The sequence below is a fragment of the Simochromis diagramma genome, unplaced genomic scaffold, assembly GCF_900408965.1.
Source record: "Simochromis diagramma unplaced genomic scaffold, fSimDia1.1 OVJJ01000205.1, whole genome shotgun sequence".
In the NCBI taxonomy this organism is placed as follows: domain Eukaryota; kingdom Metazoa; phylum Chordata; class Actinopteri; order Cichliformes; family Cichlidae; genus Simochromis; species Simochromis diagramma.
In genome coordinates this window covers 1,678,244-1,697,221 of record NW_024386782.1, presented here as the reverse complement: position 1 = coordinate 1,697,221, position 18,978 = coordinate 1,678,244, and the positions used below count along the sequence as shown (strand labels likewise).

Here is an 18,978-nt window from a genome sequence, read left to right as displayed (position 1 = left end):
ATCAGTCAAAACGGGTAACACTTTAACATTGTTGTTCAGCTGGGATCATATCATACAAACACTCGTTTCTTGTAACCTTTCTGGACTTAGTCTGGAAAAAAATCAGAACATAAAGCAATCTCCATCCAGTCTATACGCATGTTTGAATTTCAGAAGTCTACAGCTTAAGAGATAAGTGCTCACAGTGATCTATTACATTGTATGTGTGTGAACACCTAAAATGCAAAACTTGAACGTGGACCTATCCTCTTTTTACAGTGGTGGATGATTTTTGCATTAATCATGGCTAAAGTTACTGAAGTCTATCTAATCCCGGTGAGCTTAAGCCTTCACACTGCTCTGGGCTCCATGTGTCATCAGTGAGAGCAGTTCTCTTCAACATGGTCATCTGAGACGTGGTGATGAGAGCACAACAGCCCTGCCCATCTCGGAGGGAAAGCCAATCAGATAAAATCTGGCTTAATGCAGTATACCAAGATGGGGAATGACTGCTGGTGGAGCAGTGACATGGAATTAAACCAAGCTGGCTCAATGAGACTTTAATAGGCAGGACAAAATGTTTGCTGATGCAATCCTGCTGATCTTCACCTTAGTTCAGCTTGTATTGCTTTTTTTTTTTTTTTTTTAATTATTATAAATAGTTAATGACTAATAAGAATTACCAGACAAATGGGGATTATTTTGAACTTTGAATCATGCAAAGCTACACCAGTTGGGAGCAAGAATAATACTGTGCTCATTGCCAGTTCTGTATGTCCACTTTTAAGACAACATTTGGAGATTGCAGTAGACTGACACCCCAGACTTGACTCTATATTTTCTACTTCTGTAGGAGCTTGAGCTTCAAGCATGCAGTGTATATTCTGTACACAGTAACTGATCTGCAGGACAGACATTAACACACTACAGTATTTTTTTTAAACTTCCCAGATTATTGGAAACATGAAGACTGTGGGCTGACATTCAGTGACAAACACAAGGCTTGAATATTTGCATTTACAATAAGGCTTTCTGTGTTTCTGCCCATCATGAAAAACAGAGCGGCACAAGTTGTACAGCAGCTGGGCAGATGTGCAGTCGCGATGTGTCGACTTAATATCATAATGGCTTTGGGAGCTTTGTGTGCTAAACTTTAATATTGCATAAAAGTTCTGTGGCTTGTAGTGTCAAAAAAACCAAAACAAAAACTTTCCCCCTTTCAAGTAAAGAAACTGAATCGCTGCATTTTATCTCCTATTCAGCACATTTCCACCTCTTAAACCGAGGCCCTTTGTTCAGCGAAGAGCAGCTCTGGGCATAAAGCATGTCCTCGCGTCTGTGAGAGCGATCACTAACCTATTAATGCATGCAGACACTATTTCTACAAATAAGCTCTGCACCTGTCTGCTGTATAATAAAATAAATTACCTCTTCGTTCACAAACTGCTCTTAATGGCATTAAAATTCCCTCAATTTACATAACCTAACACCTACTGCAACAGATTCCAAGCCTGCCTCAGTTTATTACTACACAAGTTCATATTTAATAAATATTATTGCTGTTCTCTTTGAACCTTTTAAAAGCGCTGCTATGGCACATTGAAAAGCGGCCAGGGGAATAAGAAGAGGAAGTGGAGGCCACACCAGAGACCGTGAGCATGCCTGAAGACAGACGGCTGGTTCAGTTTACGTGGATCCACTGACTTTGGACATCATGACACTGGCATGATGGGAGACATAATGAGTTGATTTCACAGACTGCAGGTGAGCTCACACCTACAGTTCCCTTTGGTCCAACATTTGGTGTGAACTCACCCCTGAACGAATGCTGGGACTGACTTGTGTAATATTTAAAGACTTGGCCGTGTCTCTCACTGCACTCGTGCCTCCAGCAGGGCACTGGGAACCAGGTGCACCGGTGGTGAGTTACACCCGTTCAGGTACCGCAGCGAGTCTGCTCCCAGGTAGGCGAGCAGCAGTTCCGAGCGTCGGTGGAGCAGCTGGAGCACGTCATCCGCCAAACTCTCCACCGAGCAGTAACGCACTTTATCCAGATCAAAGATGTCTTTCAGGAAGTGCAGCACCTGGTCCTGCAGGAGAAACAGGACGCATGAGTAACTCAAAATTCATCATTAAGGGTGCAGGAAGGTCGTCAAATGTCGTCCACAGGGGGGAACGAGTTAAGACTGGGAGGTTCAGATTATATAAGCTCTTTAGTCTTTTTCCTTTTCCCCTAATCATAATATGGTTTTTAAAATCAGGGGCAGATTTAAGGATCTCAGAATAGATATTACAATACAAAGAGTTTTAAAAGGCTGCTGACTCCCAGTCCTGCAAACATCCCAAATCTCAATAAACTTACACTTTTTTTCACAACTACATTTACTTTTAGTTAAGTACAAAAAATATTAATTTCCATTTTCATTCCAAATTTAGTCTAAATCTCATCCACTGACACAAAACAGTCCATGTTTAAAACAGGACACTCGCAGATGTTCCTCATGTTCTAACCTTGAAGAAGCAGCACAAATCGTGCAGGGAGCCCTTTGGCCCCAGGAAGCCCCACGCCAGGACGGGGCCGATCTGTTCACACACGGAGTAGAAATGGGCGATGAAGCCGTCGGACACCTGAGAGACAAACGGCACAGTGGCGTTCAGATCTACCTGCTCATCTCTGTATTTATAGAAATAAGTTATTTTAACCCTACATCACATTTCAGGTAAAGAGATATTTCCTCCAGCGCCACCCTCCTGTTACTGTGCATTTTAAAAGACCTCAGACTCGTACCTTCATGTGCTGCCTCTTCTGCTTCAGCACTGACCAACAGCTTGATGCCACCGCCTGTGAAACAAATACATGTCAGATTCAATGAAAACTCACTTGTGTTAACTGCTTTGCCTTTCATGTGTCTCAGTGGTATGTATACATATGCGGGTGCTATTTTGTAGTTTTACTCACTGTCTCCTTGAAGGAGCTGTTGAGCCAGCGGTTGTTGATCACGTTCTGGATGGAGATGGGTGGATTCTCCAGGTCCTCGAAGGAGTCCATCAGAATGAAATCCAGCACGATGTCGTAGAAGTTTAGATGCTTCACCTGGTGAAGAATGTCAAGTAAAGAGAACAAAGGAAAAACGCTGTTCGTCCGATTTAAGTCGTGTTGGATCACAGGTCAGAGAATCACACTTACCCCCCGAGCGGCGAGTTCCAATTCTGTGTTTTCCCAGTGCTCTGTGTGCTCCAGGAAGGAAATCATCTCTTCAAACACTTCCTCAAATCTCTTTGGGCTCTGAAAACCGAACAACAACATGTGAGGCGGAGAACAGCTCATACAATTAAAAAAAAATATTTCTATTTCTATTCTATCTGTATTTTCAGTTTTACCTTTTGTGCTTTGACTATAATGGAAGACAGTATTTTCTTTCCTGTGTCGGCCAGAAACGTCCAAGTTGTCCTGTCACACAAAATGAGCTGCAGACAAAACAAAATTCTTTAATTATTTTTAATTTTCAAAACATAGTGAACAATAATCTACAGTTCAAAAATTACAACTGTGGTCTGGAATTCAATGAGCAGGAGGTCCGCAGTGTTTCTCTGGCTAATTCAACAGCAACACAGAAATACTATTGAGAATAAAGCCAAAATATCCAAACAGGCAATCAGGAAAAATGCCTTAATATTTTTAATTGGAGCATTTATCTTACCCTATTAATTCAAGTCAAGTCAAAGTTCTATAGCACATCTTAAACAACAGGTTATACAAAATAAACACTATACCGAATAACAACAGTAAACTATACACTAAAAATAATAAAAGTCATAAGAAATTAAATAAGACTGTTTGCATGATCAAAGCCAGGGTTACCCTGTCACCTTAGTTTCACCTAATAATCTGCCCAGTAGTTTGAGAGCACTGGTCTATTACACGTCTTATGAGCTGTGAGTATATTCTTTACGTTTTGTGAGTGTGAGCCTGGTTCTGCTGGAGATTTCTTCCTCTTAAAAGCGAGTTTTTCCTTCCCACTCTTACCAACTGCTTGCTCATGGTGGGGTTTGTCTGATTGTTGGGGTTTTCTCTGTACTGTACTACTATAGGGTCTTTACTAGAGATGGACCAATCCGATATTACGCATCGGTATCGGTCCGATACTGGCCTAAATTACTGGATCGGGTATCGGAGAGAAATAAAAAATGTAATCCGATCCATTAAATATCACAAAAGCACCTCACAAAACTTGCGACGCAGCGTAACTCAGCTCATAACCGTAGCACGTCGGAGCAGTATGCGTCTCATGATAGAGCGGCTGTGTCATGCGAGACCTGTCGGCGGTCTGCTTGACCATTTGGAGCCTCGCTACATGCTTCCAAACCGGCATTTAATCTCAGAGAAAGTTATCCCAGGGAAGTAAAGCAAGTGTGCAAGTTCATCTCTGAATGTTTGTAAAACATTCCCAGCGAATGCTGGGAGCGACTGCCTCTCATTCTCTCCCTCTCCTGCTGCTACTTCAATCATGAAACTGATCAATGATCAGCTGATTGGCTTTTCTGTCGCGAGTCCGTCTCTCGTTAGCTTATCGCCCACTTTGCGCCAGAAAGAGGAAACCAGCGGCTGAACAACAGCAGCACGTTTAAGCTTGACAAGCTGTTGTTAGAATGTATTTAATATTACTTTCTAGACCAGGATCCTTTGCTACGTAGCTGACAGCTGGTAACTGTGCAGGGGCGGGTCTAGCAAAGTTTTGCCAGGGGGGCAGGTAGGGCATTAACAGGGGGGGGGGGGGGGGGGGGGGGGGGGGGGGGGGGACGACGACAAAGAAATACTTTTCTTTCTTATTGTCATGTCTAGCTTTTAATAAATATCTGAATCTTACAACCAAAGTTTTCATCTGATGTAAAATGTATAGATTTGATATAGATGCATTTTCTTTTACATGTGTATTAAATTAAAGTTGATTACGTCAATTAAGCATTACGAGGCAGAGGGTGGGGGGGTGGTTCCCCATTTTTTATTTTTTTTTGGTGTTCGGAGTTGGCGACCCTATTAATTAGGTTGCTTAATATTTCCACTAAGTACTCTTTAAAATACCGGAATAGGGAGTATGCTGCAGGTTTAAGTTTATTAGATTGATCAGTATTGCTGATCTATGAAATATTTTGTATTTTTTGCATACAGGTGTAACAGAATAGCTTTAGTTTTGTTTTGTTTTTTTTAAAACCTGAGTATGAACTTATACAAAACGCAGCAAGATATTTTAAAAAAAAAAACAACAACATTTTATTGATTATAAAATACACTATATCGGATTTATATCGGTATCGGCAGATATCCAAATTTATGATATCAGTATCGGACATAAAAAAGTGGTATCGTGCCATCTCTAGTCTTTACCTTACAACATAAAGTGCCTTGGGGCGACTGTTGTGTGAAATAAAACTGAACTGAATTAAGCACAACAGATCACATAACATAAAGCTACCTGACCCTTTTTCCCCTCCTTCAGCAAACATCCACATCAGGCAAACTCAGCCACAATATTCTAGTTTTACTGTTGTGCATCAGAAGTGGAGACTATCATTCATCTTAGCATACAGTCTTTGGTGAGCACCATCTTACTGAACCGTACCTGCCACGCCTGCCGCACACAGTGCAGCTTAGCCAGGAAATCCAAGTCCCCGAGACACTCCAGCATCTCAGTTCTGAGAGTGAAAATCAAGAGAAACCTCTCATTTAACTGCCAGCAGACGATCGGGAGAACAAAATAAGAAAGTTCATGCTGTCATGCCATCAAATTTCACAGTGGGACGATCACAACGCTGTACAAATTTCCCTGACTGTCTTCTATACGACGTGTGTTAATGTCTGATTACCGCAGCACTCTGCAGGAGATACTTCCATCCTCAGCCATCTTCAGCGCCTCCTCATACAAAGGGTGATGTCCCAGAGTGAACACACTCCTCAGCTCTCTGTGCTCGGACATCTGAGGTGGAGACAGATAGCAAAGGCATCATGGACTGAACAATGAAGGGTACATAAGCTCTTGTTATTCACAATGTTTTATTGTCTGCATGAAACCAAAAACAAGAAATGGTGAAACAAAAACATCATTTTTATTAAGAATTATTATTTTAAAAAACTAATATTAATGCATAAACTTTGCCCAGGCCAGAAAAAAAACAAAAAAAACCCGCTGCTAATAATTTAATTGCCATTTCTAAAAGGATGTTTAACACACAATCCTTGTAAAGCATCGTTATCTTTCTGCAGGGAGGACGTTAAAGTCATTGGTGTGTAAACTTAGCTTGTACACTCTGTAAACACACCACCAGTGATTCTTAAGAACCAGTTTATTTTAGTGATATGTGGGTCAAGTGCGCCAGTAGCACCTTGAGCCCCCACTGAGACTTAATGAGTAAAGGCGATAAACAGAGAACTGGTAAACACCGGGTGGTGAACCCAGAGGAAGAGCAAAGCTTCCTGAGTCAAACTCCTGCTGCGAATCAGTCGGAGCTTTAAAGGTTCAGACAGTTTTAGTTTAAGACCTTTCCTGATTTCACCTCCTCTCCTCGTGCTTTGTTCCCAAACCACATGGCTGTGAACAAAGTGCTGTGGTTAACTAACCGAAGCAGGATCTCCTGATTTGTGACAAGTCGTGTATGTTTTTCATGTTTTACAAAGGTGGTGAAAAACTTCTGAATAGAAAGAAACCAATTCAGAATTTATATAAACAAAAACGTATGTTTGAATTACTCCTTCCTGCTTTTTTGTTCTTTAAAATGAAGGAAATGTAAATTTGAAAGAAATCCAAATGAGATTTGTTTTTTACTGAACCAAAATTAATTTTTTTTTTTTTAAATGCTGTATTTTTTAATTTTTTTAAATACTTTTCCTTGCAACCAAAAGCAAAATATCAAGACGGATTTTTTTTTTTTTTACCCTTTATAGAAAACAACTGACCAAAAAAAAAAAAGCACTGTAGAAGAACTCCAGAGGTGTTAATGGGAGGATTTGGTGCTTCTGTTACCTCAGCTGCAGACACAAACGAGTCAGTGGAGGCGATGCTGATGCTGTCCCTCAGACAGGCGTCATCTAACTCTTCTCTGGACAAAATGTCTGCCACTGTGTAAGGGAAACAGAACAGGAATCGTCACACATATATTTACAATTTAAAAAAAAAAAAAAAAAAAAAAAAAAAGAAGTCCTCCAACACACAAAATTATATATGCGCACTGCCTTCCTGCTTTGCTTCACCCTGTCTTTTACTGCTGTGCCTATTTTTCTGTGTTGGACAAAAATAACTGCATAATGCTTCAGTGACTCACCCTGGCTGCTGCTGTGGGATGAGGGCTCTGACATCCCCAACACTCCCTCAAACTCCTCCTGGAGGCGGTAAGCCCTGTGCAGCAGAGCCTTCAGCCTGTGGATGAACTCTGCGCTGATGACGTCCTGAACACACAAACAATCAAAGAAACTTGACTCATCACAATGTAAAGATTTGTCTTAATTTCGGTAGGGATAACCGAGTTCTCAGGCGCACTAGATAAGAGTTGTGCAAACCATCAGGTTAAGCTGCTGGTTTGAGACTTAAAAAATATCAGATTCTTGAAAATTTGTTCAGTAGACCAAATGTAAAATGTAGAAAATAGCATTTTTTCTTATTTTAAAAGAGTATTTGCAGCTCTTTCTTGGGAATCTCATGTGACCTCATTTCTAAGTAGCTTTAAAAACGCATTAGATCGTACTGGCTTTCCTTGACACAAGTCAAAGCTGCAGCCCGAGCTGTGTTTGGGTGCAGGCTTAACTACTGATTCAAAACCCCTCCAATCTCGTTAGAGACCCAATTAGTGTGCTGTTATGCAATCCAAACTCTGACACACAGGTGGGCTGTCAGTGCTGGTTATTCCTGTAGTTAGCGACCTGTAGTCTCATCTGCATTGTGTCTGTGGGCAGCATAATCTCTAAACTCTACCTTCCTCTGGTACTAAAGAACAGAGCACAGAAAATGTTGGTGGGATGTGAATCAATACATCTACTGTTTGGTATCAGACAGATGTTATGCAACAGTTTTCTTTTTTGTTAAACAAAAAAAGAAAACACATATGAGCTATTTGCATGTTGCGCCAAAAGAGGTATTTTATGGCAATTCTACAAAAGTCATTTTAAAAATGAAGAGCCCACTTATTTTACTGGTTTACTTTTTCCAAAGGATGTCTGGACTCTCACTAACTGATCTGTACTGTGTCAGAGCATGGAGGTTAATCAAAGTTAACCTCCTTCCACTAGGTTGATCGCTGCATTCTGCGCTATGACATGATGACATGGCATGATCACCAACTACGCTCAAGCACACAACTCCAACGCTTCCTCAACTCCATGGAAAACTGCTGTCTTTCTGAACAAATCTATGAGGCATGATTGAGATCGGGGCTTCTAAAAATGCTCCAATTAATCCACAGCATGCATAAAATTATGAACCTAGTTGTGCTCTCCAAGAGGACCTTTCAAGCTGTGCCGTAAATGCATGTAAGAAAGAGCAAGGGAGCTTAAAAGAGCTGAGATGGCGAAACAAACTGAAGCATACTCGGGCCTCGTTAAGATCAATGTGAGAGCAGGCCGGATGCAGAAGTGAGGAAGAGTGATGGTACAAGAGGATTTAACTCAGACTCTTCTTAGGTGAAGCGTTTAAGGCACGGCCAAAGGAGGAGATTATGTCTCTCTCAGCTGGTTTGGGAAAAACCTCTGTGCTCATAGGGAGGTCTGGGGGATTTCTGCGAAATGGACCCAAATGGATGGTTGGACCTCTTTTCTACTCAGTCATAGTTATGTAATCAGTCAAAGTATCAGTAGAATAATTCTTCTGAATTAGGGGGAGATTTTGGTCTCAGTAATTTGCACCACACCTGTTGTGTACACCTGTCATCAAAGATGAAGAATTTCATGTCAACAACATACATGTTCCATCCTCCCCACAAGCTGCTGCTGCTGGTGGTGTAAGGGTGTAGGGAATCTTTACACGGTGCACTTTGGGCCCCTTGATACCATTTGCACTCAGACTGTGCTTCTCTTGTTTTGGCTACAGTCTGCAATAAGACTTGTATGGAGTGTTTGTCTCACCTCCATGCTCTGCTCAGCAATGGTGTCTCCAGCTCCAATTTTGACTGAGGCACAGCTCGCATCGTCCTCAGCATGCCTGCTCCTGAATGTCAGCGCCTCCTCCCACCGCCGCAGGGCCTCCTCGAATAAATCCATACCTGAGAGAAACACACACAGACTGAGTCTCCTAAATTTTAAACACTGAAACCCACCAAAAACTATTACAGTACATTCAAACAGTATTACTGGATACTGGTACATAGTACACAGAGGTTTACCCATTAGGTACAGGTTTTCAGGTGTGGTGACAGGTAGGTTGAGCACACTGCAACTGTCAGCATCCTCCACTCCGTCCCAACAGGTGGAGTCATTTGCACAGGTACTGCTGCTGGATGAGTTTAAGCTTTTTACCTGCACAAAAACACAAAAGCAGAACAAAGTCGAACAAACATCAACAAGTTTTACTAATACAAGACTGGAAATGATGAAATTAAACAGACATTACATTAATTTAATGTGTTTTTGGTTACACAGATAATGATCCTACATAGGCACCACCTAAAAAGAACACATCATTAGTAAATACTGTTTACAGCATCTAATACTTAAAGGTTCACCGTATAATTTAAGGTTCCCTGTTCTTCTGAACATGAGACAAACGACACTCAGTTTTTTTCCTGTTTTTTCACCAAGTTAATGAAAAAATGAAGACAGACCCCACTTAACTTCTGCTTTTATTATTAATCCCCCACTAAGGGTTATTTAATCCTGAGTGATGATATGCCTGTCAGATCCTGAAGCTTACTCAAAGAATAAACTTAAACTTTATTTTCAGTGGTTGCTTTAGTACTCCTGCATGTTATTTTTTAAGGAATAAAGAAATCATCACGAGTCCTAAAGGCAGTAAATATTCACCACCTCTGGTTTGTGGATTTTAGGAGTATATGAACAAAAACATGTCAGACACAAAACATAAACAAGTTAAGTTTTCTTCTTTAATTTAAAAGCTTTCCAGGTAGTATCACATAAATATTTCTGCATCATGTCTCCTGGTTTTGTCATTTCAGATAAAATTTATCTTTAAATGCAGTCTAAACACACTCCGTGCTCTTATCTTACCGAAGCCAGGCTCATGACAGATCCAGACAACTTCCTGTAACCTCCTGTAATGAGAACCAGATCAGAGGAGTAGCCATTCTTGGAGTTGAGGGAGAGCGTGATGTTTTGGCTCGTATTATCTGAGAAGATAAAGATGAGAGTTCAGAGATGAGGTTTCACAGAAAGATCCGACTAGAATACCAGGATTACACAGTGGACATGTCAAATTTAACATCTGGGTAACTTTTTCTGGAAAGCCTCCATGGTATTTTAATAATTAACTTTGCTGAAGCAGATTTTTGCCAATTTGATTCAAACACAGCAAACAAAGGTGTGCTTTGATTTACACACAGTGATACAGTGAAAGGCCCAGTGGGGACAAAGGTGGAGAAAAGGCATCAGACAGGCAGCTCGTTGAGAAACGCCTGTTCAAAAGGTCTTTGCAAGAGAAATAGATGTGGCAGCAAATACTCAGCTGACTGTGAATGCCAACAATCCAGATATCAGATAGATGCCAACATTTAATTTAACTTTCGTGCTACAATAAACAGAGCTGAGGGTAACAGACCCATTGCTAAACGATCAAGCAGGTAGCTTATAGTTACTAAAGAAAATAAAAAAATCAATGCATCCTAGTTTTTCACAATATTTTACTTCATGCTGTAAATGGGGAATAAACACCCTGAAGCCTCTCTCTGTGCTCATATAGCACAGAAGCAGCTCCGCCGTTCTTTCTGTGCCACAGCACAAATTAGTGTATCAGCTCAACCAACTTCTCTGTCAGAAACCCAGCACGAGTGCTAGGTTAGCGGATGTTCCCAGAATGAAATCGGGTTTGCAAAGATCCTCCTGTCATTGTTAAAACCTCTGTAAACATTTTCCCTTTATTAAACCTAAAACTACTTTTGGCTGCTCGCTCATTCAAAACAGGCTGGCCACAGCAGATAAGTCTGCATGTTTGATTTGGAAACGTTTTCCTCCTCCCAGGACCAAACCCGGGATCATTAGCGTCTTGGGTGATGCTGTAAAGCTATACACTATGGACCCACTAAATCTATTGTATCAAAAAGAAAGGAAATGCTCTCTTAAACTGCTCAGCTGACTTCCCTTAATTCCTCATTTCTTTTAAGTTCTCTTTAGGACTCTAATCTTCCTGGAGGAGATTAAATGAGTTAAACCATTTATCTAGAGCCTGCCTTTTCAAAGTTCAAAGTAATACAGGAGTGGCCTCGCACGTCAGTCTTGTTACATCACACACCAGTAACTGGGCTGACACTGAATGGAGATCACAGGCCAGTGAGCTGCTGGTTGAAGAGGAAAGAATTAAATCAGTGTGAGGAGATCTTACCATTCTCTCCTGTGGCTGGGGGGTGAAACTCTAAACCAGCCTGCTCCCAGTGCTGTGGATGAACCTTCTTTCTGCCCTTCCTCCTCTGGAAGCGTCGAGCGAGGAAGAGGAGGGAGACAGCACCAAAGGCAGTGGCAACTACCAGTTTCTTGGTGTCTGTGCTGACGCTCACCTGGAGAAAAGAAAGAGAAGAAGAGCATCAACTTAGATTTTCATACACCCCAAATGTTTTTATTCTGTACGTTGTCAATATATGCACTGCATCACATGCAGATTTTAATGATTTAAAGTCTGTTTTCCAGCAGCTTTTCATCCTGTACTTTGTAAAAGAATCATAACCTTTTTTGTGAGCATACAGATTAAAAATGAATCGACACATACCGAGGACCTCTTTATATACAACACAGGGACAAAAGCCTTTTCTAGAATAGAATAGAATTCAACTTTGTCATTGTACATGTCACAAGTACAAGGCAACGAAATGCAGTTTGCATCCATCCATCAGTGCTTTAGCCATGATATAGATATATTACAAAATATATATTAGCAATAATATATTTATATAGATATTACAGAAATGGGTCTGTTATAGGTATGAGGGTACAAAAGTGGGTATGTTACAATTTATTTTAATAAACTCAGCCGTCTGCTCCTTGCTATCTAAAATATAACAGGACACCGGAGTATATTCTGGAGCATCTCACACTTCTGATAATCAGTTGTCTGCTTGACGTTTATTCAGCTGTGTAAAAACTATAACTTTAATCTCAGCCAAACTGATTTACTCAGGAACAAATAAAATACAGAAAAAAGCCAAACAATAACATTTTTAAGTTATCTAAGTTACTTATATATCATGTTTAACCTGAGTAGCGAAAGATGGCGGTGGGTTTGAAAACGATTTGCCGGGAGTCCGGGGTTCTCACGGGCTCTAGTGAGCCTTGAACCCCGGCTAGCTATCGAGCTAGTGGGTAACAGACGTCTCCGAAAACGTTGGAGCGCTTTTGAAATATTTGGTGTCTTGATAAAACTGAGCAGATATTTGAAGTTTACACAGCTACATTTCCGCCTGAAAATATTTTAAACGTTTATTTTGTGACCCAGAAAGAATAATAAGAGTAACATTAAAACTAACTAGCTGCTGCCATTGTTGAAAACTGAGCAGGGCCGTGATAGACCGCGCTATGAATTCTGGGCACACAGCTTCTTCTTCTTCGGGGTTTAACGGCAGCTGGCATCCTTGTACATGCAGTGCTGCCATCTTCTGTTTCAGTCCGTTATCACACTCTTAAATCCTACTCCTTATTCCTGCATCTTTTGGGATATTACAAAGCTTCAAACGACGACTATTAAATTAGTCGTAGACGATTTTGATAGTCGACGTAATCGTGACTAGTCGACTAATCGTGGCAGCCCTAATGTTCAGTCCATTATTTTAACGTGGGTCAGATGTCAGGAGGCAGAAGAACATAAACAAAGAAAAATACAAAAACAAAGATGAATAAATAGACAAAATAATTATGAAATGATGCAAGGGATAGATTAGTTTGCTGCGGATGCTCCATTTTTAGTCCTGTTTGAACTGATAGATTTCCCTCCTTTGTTTTCATGAATACAACCCTGCCCATTATTAGCAGATGGTACTGTGTTATAATTTTGTTATAGACAACTTTATCTTAAAGTATCATATACACAATAAAATGTCAAAATTATATATAAAAATAATAATAATAGTGAAAACATATTTTCCCCTCTACAGTAAGAAGACCAGGTCTAACAGTCATGCTGACATTTCTGACAATCAGTCAGGAGAATGAGATAAAACAAACAGACACCGTGCAAAAACATCAAAACACACCCAACGACACCATGCCAAACCGAAAGCAACCAGGTGCCTTTCATACACTACGCCCTACAGGTAAAACTGCCCTTTAGAAATAACAGAGTGCCTCACGGGTGTTACAATTCTAAAACCACGACAAATGTCCAGATATCATGTCACGGTTCCACTTTCCTGTACTTCCCACATGTAGCTGTTCATGTCCAGTTAAAGCAAGGCAGTGCGATGTTTAAAGTGGGTTTTTTTGGAATATACAATGAATAGTTTATTTTTTAATGAAGTATATTGTTTTTCTTAAAAATTAAATCAAGATAACATTACTAAGCCTGCGGTGAAAATACATTTTTCCCCTTTGTTTTTCGCCTCTGTCAGTGTGCCCCAGGGTGGCTGTGGATACAATGTAGCTTGCCATCACCAGTGTGTGAATGTGTGTGTGAATGGGTGGATGACTGGATATGTAAAGCGCTTTGGGGTCCTTAGGGACTAGTAAAGCGCTATACAAATACAGGCCATTTACCATTTAATCATTCTCATAAAGACACACCAAACCAAACAGTTGAACTGTTACAGCCTTAAAAAAAAACCCAACAAACATAAAACATAAAGATGGAATACTGATCCCAACATCTAAAAATTGATCCCACAAAAAAAGTTTCTTTGTGCGTTTCAACAGTCACCTAATACATTTCTGACCAAGTACTGCCCAAGGTAATCGGCGTTATAATTTTTGCCATAATCTTATAGCATTAAACAACTTGTGAAAGATGGAAAGGAAGGAGCTGCATTCAGTGCAACACTTGTCTGCCCGATGAGAAGTTAACTGAGGACGCATGCCTCAAAGTATAACGGATACTGAGGTAATATGAGGCAGCGCAGACGACCCGCCATCCGCCTGTCACATAAATGTTAAATAATCAATTTCAGATAGTGTTTCGTTATATTTAGACACACAGACGTAGCTGCTGCAAATTCTCAACAACTCAGTAGGTATGACAACAGCCATAATATTGACTTTTTAAAAGGTCACTAAATGGACTGAGATGACTGAATAGTGCTGCCAGTGCTTGTACAAGCTGTATTCATAACCGCTGCCATCACGTGTCAGGCATGTTCCAACCAGAATATTCTAATCATATCAGATCTGCTACGTGACTCAGGCCACACAAACACTGTCGCCTTCTGCATAAACACAATAACATGTGTTTATGTGGGTAAATGAAGAGAAATACCAGACATTCAACACCCTACAGCCACAAGGACCAAGAAAGAAAGTGAAACTGGGGGGAAAAAAAAAAAAAAAACACCTAAAATACTGACATGCAAACTACTACTTCACATTTTTGTAAATGTAACAGAAGTCATTCTTAACTTGTTTAAGGAGTTCTGCATAAATTGTTTTTATAAGAACTTTCAGTTCAGGAAAAGAAGTTTGCATGAGCTCCTTAGAGTTTAAAACCAGCATTCTTTGAAACACATTTGCTAGAAAACTGGCCGAGCTGCTCAGTATCTCTCCATCACACGAAGCCTTTAGCTGAACAACTAAACTGCTCAAACAGGTGGCAGACGTTCACATGTAAACAGATACAGCTGCTGGCTCATCTCATCAGGTTTTAAAGGAAAATGATAAACGAGGCAGTTCCAAATCCTCTCACAGTGTGTTCCTCTTAATAGAAATATTTCTTACTACACTAATCAATTAAATAAAAATAAAAAAAAGAGTGGCAATATAGGTCAAAAGAAAGTGAATAGTCTACATATAGTTCCAATATGAAGGGTCTAATATGAAGTGAATAAATAATTCATTCTTGTAAACCATGCAGTGTGGATATTCTGATAGCTGCTAGGAGCACGTTGAAAAGCATCCTCACCTGTGTCAGGGAGCTGTAGACGGACAGCGGCAAGTCAACCATACGCAGAGCTGCAGTCCTCATGGACAGCTGTGAGCTCGTGAGGGTCTCATGTGTCATTGTGACGCTCTGCCCATGACTTGGCAGCTCCCTTATCCTCGACACCGCTCTGTGCAAGCTGAGGAGGATGACATTAAGGGATTTAACCTTGGAAGCTCAGGAAGGGGATATAATGACACTAATACACAAAGCTGTTGGTATTCTGTATGTACTGCTAGGAATACCTTGCTTAAAGTGAGTGAGCAGCCAGTTTTAACCGCATAATATATAATTAAAAGTCAGAGGAAAAAAGCCTGATAACATGCAAACTTTCATTATTAAACATCACACACTAGAGGATTGCCATGAAAGAAAAGCCTGTAAAATGTATCAGATGCAGTGGTGTCGGTTAATTAAAACAAAACAAGTCCAACCTGATCCCGACCCTCTCAGAACTAGCTCATTCTTTGTACATGTAGCCATGGAAAATTACTTTATCTTCATACTATAAATATTTTCTGAGTTAGGAGCCTTCACAACATGAGTGCAACAGACCGAAACATGAAATTCTCAGGGTTGAAAAACACCTTTTAAGCTTGGTTAAAAACAACCACCAAATCACGTTTACACCGAGTCAAATTGTCACAATTTGGAGTACTGAGAAGTTGAATTTGTGTACTTTTGCTGTTGAAACCATGAAATATCCCATGACACCGAAGCTATAATTTGTTGATTTTGGCTTTTGAGTGTGCACTTTGGCTGGGTGCAAAACTGATTCTCTTACAGCTTTTAAAAAGCTGAGAAAGTGTTTCTAAACCTAGAAAGCTTCATGTGTTTAGCTCTTGTACTTAATAAGTTATAAGGGCTAAATTCATGGATTTTTTTAAAAATCAACCCCGTTTACTTTGAGGAACTGTAACAATTTTAATAGAACTGAGGTAAAAAATGAAAAATGTTTGTATTACTTAATTAAATATGCACACTTCCATCTAACAGCCAAGTCTAAGTCTGCACAAGACACTCACAGCTGGACGATCCAGCCATTTAAAGCCAAGCCTGAGCCTCACACAGTGCTCGTTGTTAGTCGTAGATGTTTAAAGTTTGCTTGTGTAAGGGTTATGATGTTTGTCAGAAGTATCAGAGTCTGAGAGCCTGAAACTGCAATAACAGAGGTTCAGTTCATTTTTATTTCAAACATATACATTCACCAACATTTCATAAAATCTTTCCATGCAGTTGTTTGAAAAGGAGTAGGCAGAAGAATATACTTATTTAGCCCGACCCCCTCAGGTTTACATCCTCATCATCTAAATTTGAACAACAAAAACGTATACAATGCCTTCAACTTAGAACATAACATCACAAAAAATATTTTCTCATGTTCAACTAAAACTATATTTAGATTTGCTAATTTGCAGAAGAAAATAAACATCAGTTTTAAACATCAGGTAAAAAACCCTTGTGATTTTCTCAAAAAAAACACAAAAAAAAAAAAAAAAAAAAAACACACAACCCATAACTTTTAAAAAGTCTAGGTAAGCAAAGGAAAACTCTTTAGTGTTATATAGTTTTAACATAAAAAGCCTTCGGACTCCACATTAATAAGAGTCCTTACGGATTTTTGTTTTTATTTTAATTAATTACTGCTTTATTTCTCATCTATTCTGAATCATTTGCGTATTTTTTATATTCATTATGATATTATTTTAAATGTTAACGGATTTTATCTTCCTCTTCAGTAAGTTCAGTAAGCAAACAAGACACATAAGATTCTCCCCCCCACCTCCCCAGGAGCATCTAAAGTGTTTTCACTGGGGCAAAACGTTGACACCGGTATGGATAATCACATAAGCACATGGTTAAGAAACGCCAACCCGAAGAGCTAACGGCTAACAAGGCTAATAAGGCTACCGGGGTTAGCTAAATCTATTAAACCAGCTGAAAATAAACACTGTGACAGACAAACTCGAGCTCATCTCTTAGCTGAATGGGACAACAAGAAAGCATACATGAATTCAGCGGTACCTTTTTAATATTCCTCCGCAGACACAGCTCCACTGTTTCACTTGGTCCTCGGGCTGACCTCGGCAGCCGCACAGTGAAGGACTCCAGCACCAGCCTGGATTTTCAAAATAAAAGCATGTTCGCGCTCAACGTGACTGTGGGCTCCTTGCGCCCTCTTACGGTGTGCCTGTATACACTACAGATTACTACATATATCTATCAGAAATATTAACAGAAATATCAAGACAAAGTTTTACAATAAAGAAAATAAGAAAAATAAAGAGGAAAACAAAGAATCAAACGTTAATTAAAAAAAAAAAGTGTGATTTTAATCTTTACAAAATGTACTGCATTTTACGCCGTGATGGACAAAGTTTCCCCATATTCATGTTTTAAAGTCGTTCAAACAAAATTAATTAGTAATCGATAAACATGAACATTTTCTTCTTCTTCTTGCTGCTCCCTTCAGGTGTCACCACAGTGGATCAGTCTGCCTCCCATCTCATTCCATCCCCTGTATGGTCTTCTGTCACACCAACCCTCTACAACTACAAAACTTCCTCTTTTTTGCCTGCCTGGCATCCTCTTTTTAATGTATCCACTATATTATATATAGAAAGGAAAAGTTGTGCCTTTCAAAGTCATCTATCAAAGGAATAAACCGAGGAAATGGAACGATGAATAAATGAAAAAACTAAAGAATGATTATCACTGAAATTAGATAAGAAATACTACCAGACCACGACACAAAAATCAGCCTGTTGTTCCAGGTCCTGCACAGCTGTTCCTCATCAAGAAGTGTGGTGGTTGTCTGTGAGGAGGAAAGAATTGTTACTGGGAGCAAATAAGGTCTACTGTTGAGGAAAACTTAAGCAAATGTGTGTGCAAAGTCTAAAGGTAAAGGTTGGTGCAAAGAAGTTGCTGCTAAGACATGATTACTCACCTGTCTTTTCTGTGTCCTCTCCAGGGTGTTTGGGCAAATGTTTCCCTGGGATCCAGACACTATTTAAAGGTTGTAGGAGAGGCCATGGATTAAAGGAGTGTGTTTTTGGTCTTCCTCCCTGTAAATCCAGCCGCAAAAGGCCGCCTTATCACACAGACTTGGGATCATAGATAGAACTTTGGGGCTGATGCCATCAGAAAACGCAGCCTTGCTCTGGTTTAGTTTCTCCAAATGTCTCTTAACTTGTTGATTAATTTATTCTTAATGTATTATTTTCTTTGGTATGTGTTTAATCTTTTTTATTTTTTATTTTTTAAGAAATCTGTTCTCATTCATAATATGCTGTGTGAAACGTGGTGGTATAATAACTCTCTACCTTTTGGGTTATTATCTTTGCATTGAATCAATTGTATAATCATATATTTCTATCGCCATGTTTTGCTTTTTGCTATTTTTGTAAAGCTGTAAAATAATAATAACAATCTTCATCATTTGCTTAGCCAAAAAGAAGTGGACAACAATACAGTTGAAGTACTTAGCAGTCCAGCTGTATGAGCATCACACTGTAACATAACCGCTCATTAATGTTTATAATCCATTTATAAGAACATTTTGGGACATTAGATGGTGCCACACGAGCACGATCTGATAGTGGAGCTTTTCTACTGGTGACTCTGGGGTGGTTGGATCCACGCAGAGGGGATTTCTTCACTATGAAAACACTAGATGGCGCTTGGGATGGGTTTATTACAGGGCATGTTGTCTTTAATGATCACCAAATCATTCTTTTTC

At 39.8% G+C, this 18,978-nt stretch overlaps 1 protein-coding gene across 1 annotated transcript; it reads right to left on the bottom strand.

Moving 5' to 3' along the window:
• Nucleotides 1-180: 180 nt before the first annotated feature.
• miga1 (mitoguardin 1) lies at nucleotides 181-17,377 on the bottom strand. Its single transcript, XM_040015494.1, has 16 exons — nucleotides 17,265-17,377; nucleotides 15,222-15,378; nucleotides 11,514-11,685; nucleotides 10,187-10,305; nucleotides 9,346-9,478; nucleotides 9,089-9,225; nucleotides 7,297-7,420; nucleotides 6,999-7,093; nucleotides 5,845-5,954; nucleotides 5,601-5,673; nucleotides 3,361-3,447; nucleotides 3,167-3,265; nucleotides 2,939-3,073; nucleotides 2,768-2,821; nucleotides 2,491-2,607; nucleotides 181-2,069 (listed from the first exon to the last, which is right to left on the bottom strand). The coding sequence occupies exons 2-16, from the start codon at nucleotides 15,318-15,320 to the stop codon at nucleotides 1,851-1,853; spliced, it is 1,773 nt and encodes a 590-aa protein (XP_039871428.1). The 5' UTR covers nucleotides 15,321-15,378; nucleotides 17,265-17,377; the 3' UTR covers nucleotides 181-1,850.
• Between the last annotated feature and the right edge of the window lie 1,601 nt (nucleotides 17,378-18,978).

Excerpts from the sequence above, each read along its gene's own strand:
- miga1 (XM_040015494.1), bottom strand. The coding sequence starts at position 15,320 with ATGACACATGAGACCCTCACGAGCTCACAGCTGTCCATGAGGACTGCA. Across the intron at positions 9,226-9,345 it reads TGAAAACCTGTACCTAATGG|GTATGGATTTATTCGAGGAG; the intron begins GTAAACCTCTGT and ends TGTTTCTCTCAG. Across the intron at positions 7,421-9,088 it reads TTGCTGAGCAGAGCATGGAG|GACGTCATCAGCGCAGAGTT; the intron begins GTGAGACAAACA and ends TTGTGTGTTCAG.